At 43.5% G+C, this 22,207-nt stretch overlaps 1 protein-coding gene across 2 annotated transcripts in view; it reads left to right on the top strand.

Annotated features, from left to right (window-relative positions):
• The first annotated feature begins 213 nt into the window (after window positions 1–213).
• LOC119161515 (protein phosphatase Mn(2+)-dependent 1K) overlaps window positions 214–22,207 on the top strand; it is a 37,539-nt gene continuing 15,545 nt past the window's right edge. Inside the window, exons 1-4 of one of the 2 annotated variants that reach the window (XM_037414037.2) lie at window positions 215–1,290; window positions 1,728–1,936; window positions 3,978–4,141; window positions 18,650–18,799. In XM_037414037.2, the coding sequence (XP_037269934.1) occupies window positions 989–1,290; window positions 1,728–1,936; window positions 3,978–4,141; window positions 18,650–18,799 (825 nt within the window). In that variant the 5' untranslated portion in view covers window positions 215–988. Of the gene's footprint in view, window positions 1,291–1,727; window positions 1,937–3,977; window positions 4,142–18,649; window positions 18,800–22,207 lie in introns of both variants that reach the window. The other variant, XM_075879098.1, reaches the window with a different exon arrangement.

Below are 22,207 nucleotides of genomic sequence, written 5' to 3'. Positions count from 1 at the left end.
TCTGAGTACACGGGCCTACAACATTTCCGCCTCCATCGGAAATGCAGCCGCCGCAGCCGGGAATCGAACCCGCGACCTGCGGGTCAGCAGCCGAGTACCTTAGCCACTAGACCACCGCGGCGGGGCGTTCATTCAGCGATTGCGATGTTCAGTTGTATGCATATGCTTGTTAGCTTTCAAGAGTCTTTACACATGGGTTGAAAGCTTTCGATATGTATGAGTGACTTTTGTCCGGACCCGACCTTATACATTGATTGTACCGGCTTGGACACTCGCAATAAACGATGCAAACCTTACTTAATTGACGTTATTTTTGCCAGTCGACGCTAGCTAGGTCCCCTGGCGATAATTACAGACGCGGAAGCGAGCAGCGCGAACCAGCTGCGGACCCCCCACCTGTAACAAAAAAAAAATGCGTCTGTTTATTGATGATGATAGTACTGCTAGCGCCATCTCGCCTTGCGGTATTGCATTTCAGTACGCCGCCGCTACTTATTTGCATGTTATTTTTATACAACAGCCCAAAGGTACAGTTGCCCTACAGATGCAGAGAAATTAGAGAGATAGTTTCGTAATTGTGTTTGCAGAGCGGCAGAGCAAAACATAACCTAATTATTTCTGATCATTACTTTCGCACTCTAAATGCTCGACAAATATGGAGGTAATAATTGACCGTATGCTGCCGTGTTTTTTGAAGTAATTCGCGAATACGGCGGTCTTTCCGTCCTTCATTTCTGTTGTCCTTTTCTCCTGTATCTCCGTCTTTGTTTTGCTTGCTTGGGTGGCCTGCACGGAGGAAGGGGTGGCCTGTGTTGCTGTTGTCGATTATTTAATTTTTTAGCGCCAGCGTGCGTTTCAAAGCCTTTAAATATAGAAACCGGCCTTCACATTTTTCCGTCGCGGGCGGCAATCGTTCGGAGCGGCAGGGTTTAGAACGGTTCGCGACAGCTGCGCATATATCCGACGTTTTTCCTGCACCAATCTTTGCATGTCTCTGTTGCTTCTCAGGTCGAACCTACCGCGGTTGTCCCGTTTGAATAAAGATGCCTTGAAACCGTTATTTTGGCTGCCTGCACGCGAGAAGCAGGTTCTTTCAGACCCTGAAAATATTGGGCAGCGTCAGCAACATATTAATTTCGACACGCTAGGAACTTGGGACAACCGGATCGATTTGCCGCTGCTGCTGCAGCAAAGTATCAAGGTTGGTAAGCCCGTACCCAAGATATCGGGTGAACATGCCGGCTGTGCGACAATTCTCGGCCGGCGAACATACAACGAAGACCGCTACAGGTACTGCAGTCGTATTTTGTGTTCCTTTCTTTTTGTGTTGAAGCAAGATGCTTCTTTAGCAACATACGTGTGACAGCTTGTGTTATTTTATATTTTCGCTGGCGATATCCGCAGTAAAATGTTACTAACCTCTGCGATAATTTTCGGTCACAGCTGCTTTATACCATCACTTGTGATACGGCTATTTTGCTTTGAATCGCTTGGTGAGCATTTTCCAGGATGGCATCCTTCCATAGTATTTCCTGATTGATCTAAGCTATACGCAAAGAATTCTTCTCATTGTTGACACCGCACATAAAACAAGCACGGCGGGAGATCCGATGTATCAGACTTCACAGAACTCTGGCGCAGCCTTGTCAAATCCTGTGTTATCCAATGAGTTTGTTATTCGTTCATTTTTTTTTTAATATTTGGCTGAAGGTATGTTATAAATGCAGGGTCAAGGAGCTTACACCGGACCTCCTTTACTTTGCGGTCTTCGATGGACATGGTGGCTCGGCATGTGCTGACTTCTGTGCAGAACACATGGAGGCACATATCATGTACTGGGTTCGAAGAGGTCAGACAGACCTACAGGCACTGCTGCAGTCGGCCTTCATTGACGCCAACAATTCCTTTGCCAAATATGTTGCTTTTAACTGGCCAGGTAATTATGGTTTGCATGCATATTAAGCAGTACTGCAGATAGTATTCTCTAGGTCGCTGTGGCATGACTGATATTTCTGACAAATTACCAGGTGTGAAACTTCCATTTACTATAGTAGTTCTTAACTGCCCAGATGTCTGAAACAATTCCTAGAGCTTCCACCAAAAGTTATGACATTGGTATTTCCAGGATAGGCTAGAAAAAATACAGTGCTTTCAGAGCATTTCTTGACACTGTGTAAGACACATACATTTAGTGTCCTTGTGAGTTTATGCAGTTTATGAAAGCGTACATAAAGGGGCCCTTTGATACAAATTAAATGGGCCATTTCTTTCGTGCCACATCCAACAGTACTACTGGTACTGTAGAATGCGATGATGTTATTGTGCTATTAGAAGTGCTGAAAACAACTAGTTACCATTTTATTTTTATTGAGAAACTACCTCCTGCATGAAATACAGCTACATGCAACAGCAATGTTTTGCATTGGAGGTGATGTTTGGTGCATGTGAAAGTGCGACCAGTCCCTGTGGGTTCAGAATGGCTTGATGCAACACACCTCATATAATATTGATATGGTACCAGCTAATACAAAGTATTGTGTGCCATAAAAATATAAAAACATCCCATGTTTTATTAGATCTTTTGAAAATCATATTTTAAGCACAGTTGCAACATGAAACTAGACTGTGTTCTGTGAAATATTCCATATGCCCGTTAGTACTATATTTCATTCATGTGACATAAGCAGTCATAATTATGCTATACAGTTTTACTGTATTATTCTTCTTCAGTGTTGGTGGTAAATGTATGTTGTGTGCAATTTGTTGCTTGGCCTCTCACTGTATAGTGGTGTACTGCACCTGTCATGTAGTCATCTGCATGTATGCATGGACTACAGTATAGTATTGATACGCAGTTGGTAGCTGCGCAAGCAGTGGCAACATTCCAGGCATTTATTTTCGCCAGATATCAACGTGTCATGGCTGCAGGCTTTTGGTCCTGCGAGTGTACAAAGCACACATACCATCGAAATAAGCTCACTGAGCGAGCACAAGGCTCAGTGATGCCGTTTCATCTTGTGGCTGTGTCCACGTGTGGCATGACATCCAGCACGTCTTTTTCTCACAAGCACTCATGGCTAAGGTCTGTCAGGTCATTCAGATTTATTATATTGACTGAATGCTACACGAAAACCGTGGAAGCGTCTTTTAACACAAGAACAGGCATTGCTATAACTATAGTAACAATTCAATTAAAAAGAGCATTGGCAAAATGTTTGCAAGGCAAATGTTTTAATTTATGCTGCACATGCTGATTAGAAGTGACTAGCAATGTCACTGGGAAAGTAATTTGAAAGGAAATATTTTTTTGCTTGTCTCTCAAGTGTGGAACATCAAAGACTAATGTTTTTACTTCTTGTTCACCAATATCTGCAACTCTGTTTGCATTAATTTCAGTGTTCTATAAAGTATGCACTCCTGTGCTACAGAAAGCAGTCGAAAAATTGTTGGAGAGCTTTGTCAAGTGGTGAGCAACTCTATTTATTGATGTAAAATTGTAGCCCTGGATATAAATGAAAATAAATAGCACTCCTTGTAGCTTAATTATTTGAAGTATAGCTTCCCTGAAAGTAGGGGAAGAACAGAAAATAAAGAGAGGCTGAAAAAAAAAAAGGCACCACGTGTATTACTCTCGACACTCCTGCTTGGCATGAATAAGTGGAAGTGCATTCTGCTTGCAAGGCAAGCCAGTGTTCTTGAAATGCATGCTTTTCGAAGCTTGTTCTTAGAAACGAAGTGCAGTGTTTTTGTTGCTCTGCAATTGAAAATGGCACGACTAGTTAAGAGTTATCATTGGAAGCATCGTCTAAAATTGAAAGATTAGAATAAAGACCAGCCGATTTAAATATGTTGTCTTGAATAGGTGCAAGACACAGGAGTTTTCCTCCTTTTTGTTGGAAAATGCAGTCAGGTGTAAGCTTCTTGGCTGGAAAGTCATGCCCACTCATAATTCATGTGCTTTCTCTTTTGACAAAAAGATGGTGAGGATTCTTCATCGGGGACTACTGCTACAGTGTGCATCCTGAGAAGCAGCACAGAGCTGTATGTAGCCCATGTAGGTGACAGCAGGGCCTTGCTCTGCCGCAGTGGGGAGTCGCGTCGACTTACTACGGACCACACTGCAGGCCTCAAGCTGGAGGAGGTACCACATCTTAGTTATCCTAGATTTTATATTTGTTTCGTAATGTTAGAAGTTTAGTCTGCTGTGATTTTACAAATATTCTGTCAAGTTAAGGTGGTTGAAATTTCTGGAGCCCTCCACTATGGTGTCTCTCATAATCACATGGTGGTTTTGGGAGGTTCTACCCCACATATCAATCAATCATGTTCTGTCAAGTTAGACAAGAAAAAAGTTAAATTTTCTGTGAGTTTTTAAATGTGTTAATGGATGGGGCACCTCGTGTTAAAAAATATGTGTATAATTAAAATTATACTAATCTTTGTGGCGGTGTAAAACATCTTAGGCTGTTTGCTTCGAGCAGGTGTGTTCAGACTGGTTCTTCAAGTAGAGAAAATCAGCAGTTGCAGAGTAGCATTAAAATGAAAGTAAAGGTGGCACTTCTTAATTTACTCCGTTTGGCGGTTTGTGGTGCATGTGCTGCACTTCAAAGGTGCCTCAGCTAACTCTAGCTGGAAATTAAAAATGTGCTGAAGTGCAGGACGATGCCACCGAATTTTCGTGGCAGGCTTATTATGAAGTATCTCGCACTATTTTTGGTGTTCTGTTTAATTGGTCAATATTATTTACCTGTTCTTTAGCCAATGAAGCTGGGCAGGAAATACGAATCAGAAATTTGTAGATCAGTTTGCAAAATGTCCGATTTGACAGTTCCCAACTTTCTATATACTAAGTATCAGTGTTTTTGTTCTAGTACTGTTGCCTGTAAAATTAAAAAAAAAGATACCATGTTACATGTCCTATTTTCGGTTCTGTATATTTGAAATTTATTGAAATGCAAGTGATACAATGCATGCGATGAATACAGATACAGAAGGAGGTCTCAAAGTTGTGTGACTCGGAGTGAGACCTGCTGTAAAGTTATACACGACGAGCGATATAACTCTATAGTAGGCAGTGTACAGATACAAAACATAAGTTATACAAAATGGACAGATTCGCACGAAAAAGCATGCACTTAAATAGAATAACAGTTACTCTGTATGGTATTATTACGTAAAAATGGCACAATGCATGTCTATTTAGAATCTATATTGACACTGATGCGTATAGCATCGACCAAGATAGAGGACAGCACGCACAAATAACAGACTACTTCCTCGTTGTCATCTTCTGACCGCTGATATGTCAGCTACGTAGCAATAAAAAGCACTAGGAATTTAATAAATACCAACGCAAAGCTTTTTTGAACATTACGAGGAGTACATTTTTAATATTCAAAGGCAAAGAACTCTACAAAAATACAGGCAAAAATTTAGTAGTAAACTTGCCATAATTATTCTCTGGTTGGGTTAACAAGAATATTAGCCTTTGCAAAACAAGTAGGTGACACTTGAGAAAGCTAACATGAGTGTAGTAAAGGTACGGAATGTTTTCCACCAACATATTCTGTGGGAATCGAGGCTAGCCCACAGCCTTTGCGCGGACTTCGCCGCCTCTTTCTGCGTTCTCATGTCCTGACATGACTCCTCTCCTCTGCGGTCTGCCGCACTGGGAGAGCGGGGAGTGACGTTTAACCCTCTTACCCGGTAGCGGATGTCCACTGTGGCGCCGTGCACAAAGTCTTTTGGGACGTCTCACGCGCGCGCGTCGAGACCGAGGGAGAATCTCTCCAGGGGACGACATGGGGTAAGCACGCATTTCTTTTCTATCCGTCGGCTCCCTTTGTTTTGAGGCTCGTTCGAACTTCGCCCACAGCGTCCTGCGCCCGCGACCAACGCTTACCTTTTGTCGCCCCCCTTACCAACGCTAGGCCGAAGAGCGGTGCGGTGTCCTAGTGTGTGGCCAGGCTACGCCGACTTGTATCTCTCTGAAGCCAACGCGAGCGCCCTCGCTCAAGCAACCGGGCCCTTTGTCCCGGTGTCCTGTGAATCACCTTTGCCCATGGAAACGTGCTCGTGGCACCCCTGTGTAATACTTCTTGCCCGTGGCGTGGATAAGCCCATTTGCTCTCCCGCCACGTCTTTGCAACGGGCTCTGTAATGCGTTTTTGGTATTGTCGCAGACAATAAAGTGTTGCGACCTTCAGCAGTACTGTTTGCTCGCCACGGTGACGGTTTAACGCCTGCCCTGTGGCTCTCTAAGACCAGACCCACGCTAGAAGCCGTAATCCTTCGTGATACTTGTACACTACAATTTGTAAATAAAAGTGTCAAGTAAATCTTTGTTCAACTTCTGCACTGATAAAATTCCATGTGAGCAGAATAAGGAAGGTGCATTTGACATACTGAACATTATTTTTAATGCTTGGTTCTGAAAATGTTAATTGACTGATAAATGTGTGGCATGCGTATTACACCATGATAAAATGCAATAGGCTATGTTGATGGGAAAAAAAGCGTAGTGAAGTGACAACAATATTTCGAAATGAAAGAAAGGGCTAACTATTAGCAGGATTCGAATGGCGTGTGCCGCTTGCCACATGAGCTCTATACGTATGAATGAAACTAAAGACATTGATAAAGTTTGGCCCCTAGAAACATCATACTAGAAGTAACATGAATTTGACTATATCTTACGTAGACAGAAGGACTTTTGGGTATAATTCGATTAGTTGACAATAATACTACAAAGTTTGACTTTTTAGCATTTACATTTAATGTATATTCATTGAATAATTTAACATAATTTACTACATGTGTTGATACTCACATGCATACGTCAAATAACTCACGGCCCGCAGTCCCAAGCAGCTGCGAAGCAACTGGCCACGGCGGCGGTCAGATCTGCAACGCAGAAGAGGGTGCTAAGAATCTCTGGATCCGGACAGGCCGCCATTCGAACCTGAACTTGGCAACGTTTAACGCTAGAACCTTATCTAGTGAGGGAAGTCTAGCTGTACTATTCGAGGAGCTAGAGGGTGTTAAATAGGATATAATAGGGCTCAGTGAGGTAAGAAGGATTGATGAGGCCTATACGGTGCTACAGAATGGGCACGTCCTTTGCTATCGGGGCTTGCCTGACAGAAGAGAACTGGGAGTGGGGTTCCTAATTCACAGAAACATAGCTGGCAACACAGAGGAATACTATTGCATTAATGAAAGAGTGGTAGGCATCGTATTTACAATGAACAAAAGATATAAGATGAGGGTGGTACAGGCTTACGCGCCTACATCCAGCCATGATGACGTTTCAGTTGAAAGCTTCCATGAAGACGTGGAATCGGCAATGAGTAAGGTAAAAACACAGTATACTATACTGATGGGAGATTTTAATGTAAAGGTAGGGAAGAGGCAGGCTGGAGACCAGGCAGTAGGAAATTATGGCATCGGTACTAGAAACACCAGAGGAGAGTTACTAGTAGAATTTGCAGAACGCAATAATTTACGGATTTAGAATACCTTCTGCCGAAAAGGAGGAAACCGCAAGTGGACATGGAGGAGCCCTAATGGCGAAAATAAGAACGAAATAGACTTTATAATGAGTGCACACCCAGGCATCGTGCAGGATGTTGAAGTGGCTGGCAAGGTACGATGCCGTGACCACAGAATGGTACGGTCTCAAATTCGCCTAGACTTGAAGAAGGAACGACAGAAACTGGTACGCAAGAAGCCAATCAATGAGCTAGCACTGAGAGGGAAAGTACAGGAATTCAGAGTCTCGCTTCAGAACAGGTACTCGGCTTTTAGTGAGGAAACCAACCTTAGCATAGATACAATGAATGATAATCTGAGGAGTATCATTACGGAGTGTGCAGTGGAAGTTGGAGGCAGGCTAGTTAGACAGTACACTGGCAAGCTTTCTCAGGAAATGAAGAATCTCATTAATAAGCATCAAGTCATGAAAGTCTTAAATACAACAGACAAAATAGAACTGGCAGAGCTTTCAAAGTTGATTAATAGGCGTAAGGTATGCGATGTAAGAAGGTATAACACGGAGAGAATTGAACACGCTCTGAAGAACGGAGGAAGCATCAAAGCAGTGAAGAGGAAACTTGGGATAGGCAAAAATCGGATGTATGCACTAAGAGACAAAGAAGGCAAAATAACTACCAATATGGATAGAATAGTTAAAATAGTGGAGGAATTTTACAGACATCTGTACAGTAGCCGGGACAACCACGACTTTAATACCATAAGTACTAACAGTAACCCAGATAACACCCCACCAGTAATGATAGAAGTCAGAAAAGCTTTGGAGAGCATGCAAAGAGGCAAAGCTGCTGGTGAGGATCAGGTAACATCAGATCTGCTGAAAGATGGAGGACAGATTGTGTTAGAAAAACTAGCCACCCTGTTTACGAGGTGTCTCCTGACGAGAAGAGTACTAGAGTCCTGGAAAAATGCTAACATCATCTTAATACATAGGAAAAGAGATGACAAGGACTTGAAGAATTGCAGGCCGATCAGCTTGCTCTCTGTAGTATACAAGCTATTTACAAAGGTAATTGCTAACAGAGTAAAGAAAACATTAGAATTCAATCAACCAAAGGAACAAGCAGGATTTCGAACAGGCTACTCAACAATCGACCACATTCATACTATCAATCAGGCAATATAAAAATGCTCAGAATATAACCAACCACTATACATAGCCTTCATCGATTACGAGAAAGCGTTTGATTCAGTAGAAATATCAGCCGTCATGCAGACACTGCGGAATCACGGCGTCGATGAAGTATATATAAACATTCCGGAAGAAATCTACAGGGTATCAACTGCTACCATAGTGCTTCATAAAGAAAGCAACAGAATACCAATCAAGAAGGGTGTAAGGCAGGGGGACACAATCTACCCAATGCTATTTACCGCGTGTTTACAGGAGGTTTTCAGAAGCCTAGAATGGGACCAGTTAGGCATAAGAGTTAATGGAGAGTACCTTAGTAACCTGCGCTTCGCTGATGACATTGCATTGCTGAGTAACTCAGGGGACGAATCGCAACTCATGATTACGGAGTTAGACAAGGAGAGCAGAAAGGTGGGTCTTAAAATTAATCTGCAGAAAACGAAAGTAATGTACAACAACTTCGGAAAAGAGCAGCGCTACGAGATAAGTAATAGTGCACTTCAAGTTGTAAAAAACTATGTCTACTTAGGGCAGGTGATAACGGCAGAGCCAAACCATGAGATTAAAGTAACTAGAAGAATAAGAATGGGGTGGAGCACATTTGGCAAGCACTCTCAAATTCTGACATGTTGATTGCCACTATCCCTCAAGAGGAAGGTATATAACAGCTGTATCTTGCCGGTACTTAGCTATGCAGCAGAAACCTGGAGACTTACAAAGAGGGTTCAGCTTAAATTGAAGACGACACAGCGAGCAATGGAAAGAAAAATGGTAGGTGTAATACGTGTGACAGCTTGTGTTATTTTATATTTTTGCTGGCGATCTCCGCAGTAAAATGTTACTAATCTCTGCGATATAGACAAGAAGAGAGCAGAGTGGATTAGGGAACAAATGGGGGTTAAGGATATCATAGCTGAAATCAAGAAGAGGAAATGGACATGGGCTGGGCATGTAGCGCATAGACAGGATAACCGCTGGTCATTAAGGGTAACTAACTGGATTCCCGAAGAAGGTAAGCAGGTTAGGGGGAGACAGAAAGTTAGGTGGGCAGATGAGATTAAGAAGTTTGCGGGTATAAATTGGCAGCAGCAAGCACAGGACCGGGTTAACTGGCAGAACATAGGAGAGGCCTTTCTCCTGCAGTGGACGTAGTCAGGCTGATGATGATAATGACTACATGTGTATTTGTACTTATTATTTATTAAACATGGCAGCTGCATTCTGTATAACAGTGCACCCTAATGTTCTGTGTACAGACAATATTTTCCTCCTTGTGGTGGTTCATGACATTGCATTGATAAGCAGACACAATGGTTTAAAGGAATGAGAAAACTCCAACCAAAATTATACTGCTGAACTTTGATTATACGTCACCCAGTTTTGCGACAACCCGCACTTTATAATGAATCGGTTTGGTCCTGGCAAAATTTTTATAGAAATAATGTATTCTGTAGAAATGATGTGTGGAAATAATGAAACTTTAGTTACCGTATATGACGCAGTTTTATGCCAACCCCGCATCGTACACGACTTTCAGATTCCGTCCAAAACAAAAAACACCTTTAGTGAAATCAAACATCGACCAAGTATTCACGAGTGCAAAATATGAACTTGCGTTCCCCCAGGTTGACAATTGGATAGGTAGAGAGTGCGACAGGATGCCTTTTTAGGATGGAAAATTTAGTCTCCTGGAAGGTAATGCGCTCTTACATACGCCTCAATGGGGCATACGTATCCGGGGTCAGCACCTAGTCATGCTCTATCCACAGAGTAGCTTCAGCCACCCCAAACGCTGATATTTCCACGTTTTCGGTCTATGGAAACTTCTCCTGGGCAACATACAGTTAATGTCCTACCTTTGTCTCACTCGCACTCACTGGCTTTCACTTGACGTCATTACTTCACTTGATGTCAACGTTCACAATAACCGTGGGACATCGCAAGTTGCACTTCTCAATCGCGCAGGAAAGCATTCTATGCAAACTCAACGAGGTCTCTTGAAAGATTCCTGTGACATCACACGCTTTCCCATAATGGGAGGTTCCTTGTGGTTCAGTGCTTTCTCCGCGAGAAGCGCTCGCAGCCAACACTAGTACTTCCACTAGATTTGAAAGTGACGCCACCACTGAGGCATGACTGTGTCCTCGGAGGCGGCGGCATTTAAAGCGGCCGCCGCAACAAGTGCTCGCAGCTGACACTGGTTGTGAAAGCGGAGGAGGAGAGACTAAGAGAGGGCTGGGAACTAGCTCTTCGGCTCAAGTCGTAGGCATTTTTCTAGAGAAAGCGTTGGCAAATTTGTGCTCCGTCGCCATTATGTGATAGCAATGACGCTGTGTTTGATCCGTCTTACGGGAGGCTGTTGGCAACGTGGTTTCGGTTTTGTTTTCATGCGCAGGCAATTTTCGGACATTTTGTTATCGGTAGAAAGATGCACGTTGGATTCAATTTTTATCTAAGGTTAACAATAAAGATTTGCTCGCATCTCTTTCAATTAAGTAACGCTGCTATTAGCTGCCACTGGCAAGAATAATTTAATCAACCTTCCTAGCAGAGGCACAAGGTCGTACCGTTGGCTTATTCGGGTGATTTGCGCCTGTCTTTAAGGCAAGGCTGAGTGTCACTGCGTATAATCTTAGTTTTTCGGTTATACGACGCCCAGATTATGCGACGTTTTTGCGTGGTTCCCTGAAAGTCATATAATCAGTGTTACACTGTATTAGGAAAAAACTTGACGTTTTGAAGCCAGGTGTAGCTTCTTCCTCAGGGCTGAGGAGGCACGAGATGAGCGGCGCTTATATACGGTTGCTTGCTGTACGTGAGAGGCTCACCGTGACTTGTCGCAAGTCCTAGCAGTACAGGGAGGGCAATGTCCCCGTGGAGCGGTTGATTTTCCCCACTGTCTGTTGAATTGTCCAGGATTCGAGAAGTCGTTGCCGACAAGTGTTTCTTTCTTTTTCTAGAATCACCGCATTGTCCGTACGGATGTGGTGGTCAGACCACTGCTGCTGTGCTCCGTTGGCTGTTCAATTGACCGAGTTTGTACCTGTGCTACCGCACTCTTTTATTAAAGTTTTTAGTTTCCCCAATGTAGGAAGTGGGGCAGTCTGATTCGGTACACGACACCCTGAGCTTTTTTTGCAGGTGCGCGATTCTTGGGCCGATGGATGAAGCTGTTGATGGTGGTAGGTGGTTTGTGGGTGACGTCAACTCCTGCCTGTTTTTAGTGTATGGGCTATTGTTTTGCTGGTGCCAGTGATGTAGGCGATTTACACGCAGTGTCATTGCGGTGATGCAGGTGACACATTTTCTCTGCTTTTACATTTGTGGAGGGCTTTGCAAACACTTTTGTGTAGCTATTGGTGCCGAGGTCATCGGTAATTCTCTCCTTTTTTTTCTTCTGCTGCTGAGGCGACGAGCAAATTCTTTTGGCCCTTCTAACAAAGTTTCGCACCATGGTAAGCTTGTGGTAGGTGGGGTGGTTTGAGCTGAAGTAGAGGTAGCGTCCTGTGTGGGTAGGTTTTCTGAAAAACCGAGAAAGAAAGGCTCTGTTATTGCCTTCTCACTAGTACATTCAGAAGCGGAGGAGCTGAAGGGTTCTCCTTTTTTACTGTTAACATTATGTCAGGCTCGACAGCATTCAGGCAGGCGAGTAGGTTGTTGACCTCGTGAAATTTTACCATGCAGAAGCAATCGTTCACATAGCAAACAAACAGCTTGGGTTTGGGGTCGAAAATAGAAAGCACCTGCTTTTCAATATCCTCTATCACAAGGGTTGCCACTGTGGCCGTTACCACGGCCTCCAGCCGATGTCACTGGTTATATAGAAGAAGGCCTTGTTAAAGAAAAAAGTAGGGGCTGGAGAGGCAAAATGCCAATAGCCAGCATATCTGATCAACCGAAAGTGGTGTTCTATCGTTTAGGGTGGAGTCGTCTTATAGTGCCTGGCGTGTTGGGAAAATTCGAGGGGAACGGATACGCTGGTGAAAAGGGAAACCACATTAGATGATACCATGCAGCCAGTTTTATCCAGATCCACGTTGGACACAATTTTCATGAAATGTCCTGAATGCCTGTTGTAGGTTTCCGTCTTTCTGGTCAGAGGAACTATTATCTTTTGGAGATATGGCCGGTAGGGGTAAATGTGTGTAATCGACAATAGGCAGAAGCATAATGCCGGTCTTATGAATTTTTGGGAGCTTGTAGAAGCTTGTGGCGGAGCCGTTTCTGGAAACCAAGCTCGGGTAAAGGGTTTTGGTTTCAGGGTGCTGCTTGAACATTTTGGATAGGAGTTTGGTTAACCGGATTTGGGTCTGTGGAGTTGGATCTTTCTTTATTTTGTTGTATGCCTCCGCTCTCAGAAGCTCTTCTGTTTTGATTTCTTCGCATAGTATGTGCGATCCATGACGACCGTGCTGTTTCCTTTGTCGGCTGGGAGGATTACGATGTCCTCGCCATGCTTCAGATCTTTAAGAGCCTTCATTTCACCGTCAGGGAGGTTGTTGTCTTGGCGAGCCAGTATCTTTGAGAGAAATCCATATTGCCTTGATTCTTGTCTCTTGATGGGCGACGACTTCAAGATGCTGTATCCGATCTTTGATGGCTGCGACTATTTTTGAGATAGGAGTGGCCGAGATGTTGAAACCATGTTCTTTGGCTTGTACTGCTAATTCTATAGAGATTATGGGATGAGAGATTCATCATAACGGTGCTTGAGGGTATTGTAGTAGCTTTCTGGTCGTGAATTATGCGGTAGAGCTTGTTGTCTTGGGTTACCTAGTGTTTTCTGACTTCGGTGGCAGCTTATTTAGTTGTGGAATCCTTCAGTGATAGCATCGTGTTGGGGATGCGATGCTTCAGCTGGCGTTGGGGGAAGAAAAGGTGCAGTTTTTTTTTTCTTGGTGGTTTCATTGCACTCATGTATGCATGCAGTGAGCAGGCGTTCAGTTTTCACAATTTGGATGCCTCCTGACGAAAAAACTGGGCATTGCATACTTTAAGCTTTGTGGGATGACGCCGTTCTCCTTGCATGAGCTGTTGAATTCGAGGCGGGACTTGAACACAGTTATCCTCTCGACAATCTTGGTGAAACTCTTGGCAAGCTGCTTGGTTTTTTGGCCAAGTTTTCTTTTTATAGAATCAAAGGTGAACATTTGGCTGCAGTATGCCTGGATAGAATAGAAAATGGAAGAATGAAAAAACTCCAACAAAAAATATATTAAGAACAAAAACCAGACGTTTCAAAGCTTCTTAATCAGGGGTGAGAAGGCCCTAAATGTGTGGAACTTATATACGGGTGCTTGCCATGTGTGAAAGGCTCACCGTGACTCCTCGTAAGCCCTGGCCGTACAAGAAGGGCAATGTCCTTGTTGTTGCCTTTTGTTGCATTGTTGTCTTTCAAGCAGCAGCACTACCGGCCAAATGCTATAGTCATTTTCATGTGGAAGTTAGGGAGCCTGCAATTTGGGTACACATAGGCGACAAATGGGCATGTCACATGATATTTTTTTGCATGTTGCGGGCATTTGAAATAAGTGAAAAATTACTAAATAATACTTAATAATTGTGGTGCACATAGGCGTGCAGGCGGGCATGTCACGTGTTTCTTTTTTTTTTTTGTAAGCATTTATAATAAGTGGAAAAGCACTAATACTTGAAAATTCATTAAAATAATAATTGCAGAATGTCTTTATGCCCCAAAGCCACGATGTGATTATGAGTGATGCCATAATGTAGGGCTTTGGAATTTCAGACCACCTGGAGTTTTTTGCCTAACACTAAGCACATGGGATTCTCCCATTTTTCCTTTTATGAAATGTGGCTCTAGTGGCCAGGATTTGGTCTTGTGAATTTGGAGCCAGCAGTCAGGCACCATAAACACTAGACCACCAGGGTGGGCCCTGAGTGCACTACCAGCACAGTTGGGCCTACTAAAAGTTGATTCATCATCATCCAAAGCTTAATATACAGAAGGGTAGAAACTGTCAAATCGGAAGTTTTGCAAACTGATATACAACCTTATAATTATAATTTCTGGCAAGATTTGTTGCTTCAAACTGTAGTGAATTAATTTTACTTAATTAAGAAATACAGTAAAAATAGTGTGACTTACACCATGCAATAGTCAGCAACATAGATTTGTTTGTGCCATCGTACTGTGTGTCAGCATATTTTGAAACTCCGGCTCGAGTTACTTGGGGCATCCTGTACATCTCGCGCCACTAGGAGTTGTGCTAGGATTTTTTTTTTTTTTTGCAGGGACAGTTACAATAAGCGATGTGATTCAGTTGATAAGGAGAGGAGGTGTAGGGGCGACCTTGATAAAAGTAGCCATATAGGTTCAGCATTTTAGGGCTGGGAAAGTCTTGCTAAAACGCAACTCTCTAGGGCCCAGTCAGTCACTTTAAGAATGCTGCAAACGGGTACTTACCCGTCGCCTTTAGTGTACAGCAAGTTTATCGACAGCATAAAGCCGCAATGCCCTCATTGCGAAGAGAGACGTTGCACGTTACCCCACATGCTCTGGCAATGCGCGGCGCTGCGCGATGGCGAGCCTCTCAGCACAGAAGCTGCCTGGAGGACGGCAATTACCAGCTCGGACCGAGAGGTCCAAATCCGGGCTGTCCAGAGGGCCCGCAATCTGGCGGAGGGGCTCGCTCTTCCTGTCCCCACGTGGGTGCGGCCCGCAGCCGACCCTCCCCCTTGAGGGGAATCGGCTCCTCAGGACAATTTGTAAATAAAGTTCATTGACTGACTGACTAAAATGTTATGGCGGCAGCTGCACTCCTACTCTCCTTTTAAGGATTCGCTGCTACACTTATTGAGCATGGTCAAAAAATGTGGCCAATCAATAGTCGAGGCTCCTATGAACATGTTAGCCAGATATTATAGAACCGCACAATGCGAGAAATTTATAGTTATGTTTCAAAGACTGCTAAAAATTTTTTCCCATTTCTTGGCGAATTCTGTAGTAGACAAGCCACGCACTACTCCATAAGCAGGAGGTTTGGCATCAGCTAATATCAGGATTCATCTGTTGCATAGTTGCCGCGGCTGCCATAAATTCGCGCCCCACTCTGTCATGCTAGAATGACATACGATAGACTTGCACTAGCACACTCATCGTCGCGCCAAAAGTGGACCAGTGTGTTATAAAAAAAGCAGTGACCACGTTGACGAGTCCTGTCAGTGCAGTACTGTTGCAATGTGGGGGCCCGTCAAAATAGCTGTGACAGGCCTTGTCACTACGGTGAGTAATTCAGAAAATTACCTATGACTACAAAAAAATGGCAACCTTTGAGTCTGTGCCTTTCCTTGAGGAAAGGCACAGGATTTGCATCATGTTTTCATCGCCATGCACACACAAGAAAGTGTGCCCTATGCTAACCAAAGAAAAAAAAAAGGATGGTCATAGGGAGGGTGAAAAAAACCACAATATGTTCAAGGTACACTTGATGTGCGTCAAATGTCCTTTATGAAATTTCCGTGTCATGTGGCTGTTCGTATATCAGTCAAACCGGATGCTGTTTCAGTGAACGCAGAATGCAAGCAGTCTATGCTTGCTGGCTTGGGCAGTAATCTAGCCTTACACTTCAAGAACTGTGACAGCCATTTTCCGCAGCTGGAAAAAACAAAATTCCTTTCTAAAACACAAACAAGAACTTAGAGGCATTCTTCATAGCAAAAAGAAGCGACACGTGTGAATTCAACCTAATTATCTTTATCACATTAGAAAATCGATTTCTTATATGTGCATGTTATGATCTTTTCCAAATTTCATCGCGCATGTGTTCTTGCCACATTTCCACAGATTGCAAGTTTATCAGTGCGATTGGTGCTTTTCAAACCTTATAAATGTTTTACCTTCAAGAAATAAACCAGTTGGAAGTCTGTGCTTCATGTGTGCAGGTTTTATGTATGTAACGTATTATCTTCTTCAACATTCATTTATTTAAGTACTCTGAAATTTTTAGCGATTGAAGTATTGAAGTAAACTCAAATGCAGCAATAGTTCGAATTTCTGAGAAATACGAATATTCACTCAAGTTTGGTATAATCTCCGAGTGTAGATTGTTCCAGTCTGAAGTTGCTCAAAGGAGTAATGAAGCACTAAATATTGTGATGTGCGATGATGGGCGAGCAAATTGAAGGTGATGACCCATACAGTAGTATGTGCATGCTGCGGCTATGATATACAGCACTTCACTGAAGGAAGAATGAATAAACTTGTGATAAAGTGTAAAGCTAGCAATACAGTGACAATAAAAAAGAAGTACTCCAGGTTGAGCTTTCGAATGTGAGGTACTGACGTCGTATGAATATAAGGAATGAACGAATTGGAGGGCCTGATTTTGAATGGCTTCCAATCCATTAATTAGATGTGCTTGTTGCAGGCTTCAGGCAGCCAATGCATATTCTAATTTGGGTCTTATAAGTGCGTTATACACAAGTAATTTACCACATTATACACAAGTACCTTGTTATATGATGAGGCATGGCAGAGTTGGCATTTAAGAAAACCGAGTGTTTTGTTTGATGCTGTAAGAATGTTAGTAATATGGGGTGCCCCATTAAAAATTGGACGAAAGGATGACTTTTAAATGTTTATATGATTTTATTTTTGTTTATACGATTTTACTACTTGTTCAATCGGTAGAAATACAAGAATGAAAGCAAGTGGGATTGTTATGGCAGGACACGAGTACTGTGCATTAAATACTTTTCATTGCGCTTTTGACAAAAACTCGTTGGAAAGTCACACGAAAAAGCTGTAGTAACAAGGAAATAACTGACTGTATTCATGATCAATGCAAAAACGTCTTCTCTTCTCTGTCGCTTGGTCGCGTTTCTCCCGATTAGAGCCACCAGCCTTCCGTCCCCCTCGTTGGGAGCCCTCTCCTCCTCGTTTCCAGTTTTCGTCGTTCGCACCCCCTTCCCTCCAGGGTTTCTTTGCCTGTTATCACGAAAGATGGTCGTGCTCCTTTTCCTTTTAAAGACGATAGTCTTTCTTGGGGACCCTCAAAGCAAAAATTTGTCTGTCTGTACATTTATCTGTTTGTCCACTCTTAACGGTCTTCGGTACTTGAATCGGTTGACCCCATCTGCAGCACCCACCAATGATGCTCAAGGTTTAGCTTTCATACTTGTGCAAATGTCAATTAATAAGCAATTATTGTGCAAGTCTGGGGCACCATAACAAGACGTATATGTTCTGCATGTGCATCTTTTACTAGAAAATGCATACATAAGTAATTTTAAGGACCGTAGCACTTATCCCGCTGCGCTAACCGCTCAATGCTTGCATGAAAAGGTGAGCGTTTCCAACACTTTGCTATGACGCGATGGTGGTGGCACCTACCTGTCGCCTTGCGTTTCTCACCTTATCATCTCTGAGACGGGCAGGCGTGCGCACTTCTCAGAACACGCGCTTTGTTTTGCACGCAGACTGCCAGGTGGCGCTCATGTCTCATGTGACTCAATGCGCTCGTTCGCCTCTGCTGCATGCTCGAGGCACTCTAACCCAGCACCTCCAAAATACCATTCACCATTTTTTTTGTGCAGAACATCAAATTAATTGTTCACTCTCTCCACACGCAAGACTATCGTCTTTCGACGACATTTGCAGATTACATGCAGATACGGGGCCAATTTTTTTTTCTACATACTGTGGTACGGCCATTCTGGGTTAACATTAGAATAGTGTAGCAGGGTTTTAAGCAAAACTAAAAAAGCTTAGCCACCTTTACATGCTGCGTTAGGGCCAAAACTTGAAAAGAAAGAGAGATGTTTGAAATGTCTGTGCTGTACTTTGGGTTAAAAAGAAATGGGATTGTTAAGCCTCAAGTAGGAATCCTTTACGCAGATAATTGAGCATTGTTTTCCTGAAAAACTTACTCAAGTTTGCATAATGTATTCAAAATGGATCACACCAGACCATTGTAACCTTGTAAGTTATCATTTTGTCATTAGGAAAGGATTAAGATGTCTGGTGGCAAGCTGATCTCGGACAGCCATGGGAGGCATCTTGTGAATGGACGCCTGGCCATGACCAGAAGCTTGGGTGACTTGGATCTCAAGCCATTTGGTGTAATTGCACTGCCAGATGTCAGGTTTATGGAGGTAGGAGAGATGTTTTACTAACACTTCATGAAATGAATTGGTGTACTACATTGAAGTGGGCTTGGCCAGTTATGTGAGGAAATATGCAGTAGTACGAGAATGCTAATAACAACACTTTAGAAAGAGTTGTAAACTGATTTTCTTGCTATTGGTCTGGTGTGTGTGACCAATGACGGTGTTGCGAACTGCGGCTGTATGACGCCAGCTCGAGGATTCGTGCGCTAATGCGTGGCACCGTAAAAAAAACACCATCATGGTAAAACTCGGTAAAGAAGCAGTTCAATTGGTTATCTTTACTACCGACGCTGTTCTAACCATGGGTGTCCACTTGTAACGCTCATTTTAGAAGCGGAGCGTACTGTTTCTTAAAACTGCGGCTGCTTGTCTCTGCGGCGAGTGCTGCGGAATGATGGAGTAATGCTCTGTGCCTCTATATGATCACCTACCCGTGAAAAAGGTGTTAGCTTTCACAACTATCCTAAGGACCCGAAGCTGAGGAAGAAGTATATAGTCAAACTTAGAGAGGGGAAGCGCCCCACGTCTTCATCGACCGTGTGCGGCAAGCACTTCGCTGCCAGTAACTTTCGCTACACCTGCCCTACACTCCATTTTTCGGTGAGCTTGCAATTGTGTTTCAGTGCCCCACCAGTACTTCAGCCATTCATTGCACGCAGGCTACAGGCATAGGTGACTTACACCAGGCAAGGTTCTGTCCCAAAACCTATCGTTAATGCCCCTAGACAGCGAGCCGATGTAGAGGATTTCGAATCCCCTCTGGTAAGCGCGCCTCGTGAGTGCAGCTTAGTAGCGCAGGACACATGATACTATACAGCTTTATTTGGTTGGTGTACGTACATACACGTAGTTTACTGATCAAAACAAACGTGCACCTGGCGCACTGCTTATCATAAATTCATAAGCGAAACCTGCTGTCGTTGTTTAGTGCACATCACTAAAGGTTGTCGCATAATCTTTGTGGCCCTGTGCGTGGTATATACAATCACTATGTGTTATATCCTGATACATGAGCGACGGCCCAGTGCAGTATTATATAAGCTACTTGATGATGTCGCTCTCATTGAACAAACATTATTGAGACAATATGCAGTCATTTGCATCGGCCAGGGGGCTCAATTAAGGCGGAACGTGCCCTCTTCCTGAGTCACACCAGCACCTACCACTCAAGAATCCTCTTGCGGTCATACCACACGGGCTTGCGCCCTGCTGACTCCCATAACTGCAATTCAAGCGTGATTATCTCAAATTTGGTAATTTCATGTTGCTCTGCATTTCTAGTGCATGCCATGCACACTTGATTAACTGTCGAAGTAGCAATTTAAACAGCTGCTCTGCAGAAATTATCTCATGTGTTGTTTGTGAATGCCAGAGTGACAGAAATCGACTATTATCACACATATGCTCGTGTTCACTGTCACTATCGTTGCACTGCAGAAAAAAAAAACATTCTAAGGAAAAGGCCAAACGTGCCCTTCTCCTTAGGATTTCTGGGAAAACTAACGTCCTTTTTATGGGCGGATGAAGCACCTTGAGGCACAGAGCAGTACTTCACTATTGCGCAGCACTCAATCACCATGGAGACATCGTGTGGTGGGTTCACAAGTCCACGTATCGGCAGGAGCAGAGCCGCGATGGTGATGCAATCTCCATTGATGGCTGCAGCTGCGCACATTTAACAACGTGGCCTGTGACGTACACCACGGCGTCGTCGATGAGACACCACGATGTTTCGCTAGCTGTATCTACATGCTTGTAGATGTTGGAGAAAGGCAGGCTTGTTGAAGTTTTGAAACATTCGAACTAATTAGTATTACATGGCGGAAACTGCAGATGACGTGCGAGAACACTCACACATAGCTACACTTTCTTGCCAGCTATGCGGTCGGCGGCATTGGCGTGCTTATTGGCCATCTGGGAGGTTTCTAGGCCCTCTTATTCGGGCTGCAACTAAAACAAACTCATAATTGCACCTATAAACATTCGTTGTGGGCGTTGGTTGACCCTTGTGAGGCTGTTCGTTCGACAATATTCCCGCCAGAAGCTGACGATCCACGCACAAAAGCAGTGGCAGCTGCAGCGCGGTTGAGAGCGGAATCCTCAAACTGACGCCACATGCGAAAGGGCACCATTCAAGATCTCGAGACCAATAGCTCTGCATGTTTAAAAACTTTTTTTTTTCCTTTTTCCTGTGGTTCTTTTTAAATAACAGTGCTGCCTCATTTGACTTGTAGTATTTCCTTAAAATGTAGAACATTATAATTTTTATAATGTATGCAGTCACTTTCTGATGATTCAAGCTCATCCATTAGCTGCAAGAAAGTAATCAGGGTTAAAAAAAAGTAAATGAGTTAACATAAAATCTTACCTGGTTCCACATGTACTCAAAGAAACTTCTTATTGCATGTATATGTACACCAATGCTTGTGCTGAACAAATCAGCCCATGTTTCAGGCATTAAAGCATGAACATTACGCTTTGAGACTTTTCTTATGTAGTGTGATTGGGTTGCGTTGTGACCAGTGTTGCAGAGTTGCCACTTCAGGATCGGAATGAATTCAGAATCATTCTACATTTTCTAGACCCCAGATTGGAATGGCGACAAAGTTCGGAAGAATGGAATGGGAATGGAATTGTCATTTTCCGAAAATAAACCACATTTTCGTCGACATGCTGTTTTTAAAACTTCAACCGTTAGTCAGACCCTCAAATTTAACAATAAAGCTGTAACTTAAGAAGGCTTAGCTGATTACAAGCAGAAGCAATGCTCCTATAGTTCTCTCCTGAATGTGTTGCTCCAAAGTTTGTCTCTATTCTTCGCGTAACCACCACTATGTGCCATAGTATCCGACATTCGCAACTACAGTGGCGGCATACCCTCCCTTATGCCTCGCCATTTTTTTCCCCTCGGTGCCGCCTCAACCCCGTGTTCTCTCTTCATCCTTCACTTCTTTGTTTTTGTGTCTGTCACCATCGATGACTCGGATGCATATTTGAAAAAGCGCTTCTTTAAGTTGTGATTCGTATTGATGCTGGTGCCATGCTTGTGTTTACTGCAAACTTTCGTATACCGGCTTGCATGCCGTCTCACCTCATAGTATCCTCCCCCCTTTTTTTTTCTATACTGTCCCCCCAGCCTACACACATGGGTGCCTTTGCCTCAAACTCTATCACAAAGGTCTGTAGGTCAGTGCAGCACATATTCGTACACGATGAACTGTGTGCTGTGTGAACTTTGTGTGTCATGAACTGTCGTACAAGATGAACCATTTACACACATAGAGAGAGAGAAAGAGAATAGACTTTTGAAAGCACTAGTTCTGGTAGTCAGCTGAAGCAGGTAATCCCATGTAACCAAGGCAGCACCTCCTTGAATCCCTTAGCCACGATTTG

Source organism: Rhipicephalus microplus, chromosome X (genome assembly GCF_043290135.1).
Source record: "Rhipicephalus microplus isolate Deutch F79 chromosome X, USDA_Rmic, whole genome shotgun sequence".
NCBI lineage: Eukaryota > Metazoa > Arthropoda > Arachnida > Ixodida > Ixodidae > Rhipicephalus > Rhipicephalus microplus.
This window is presented reverse-complemented; position numbering and strand designations above follow the sequence as displayed.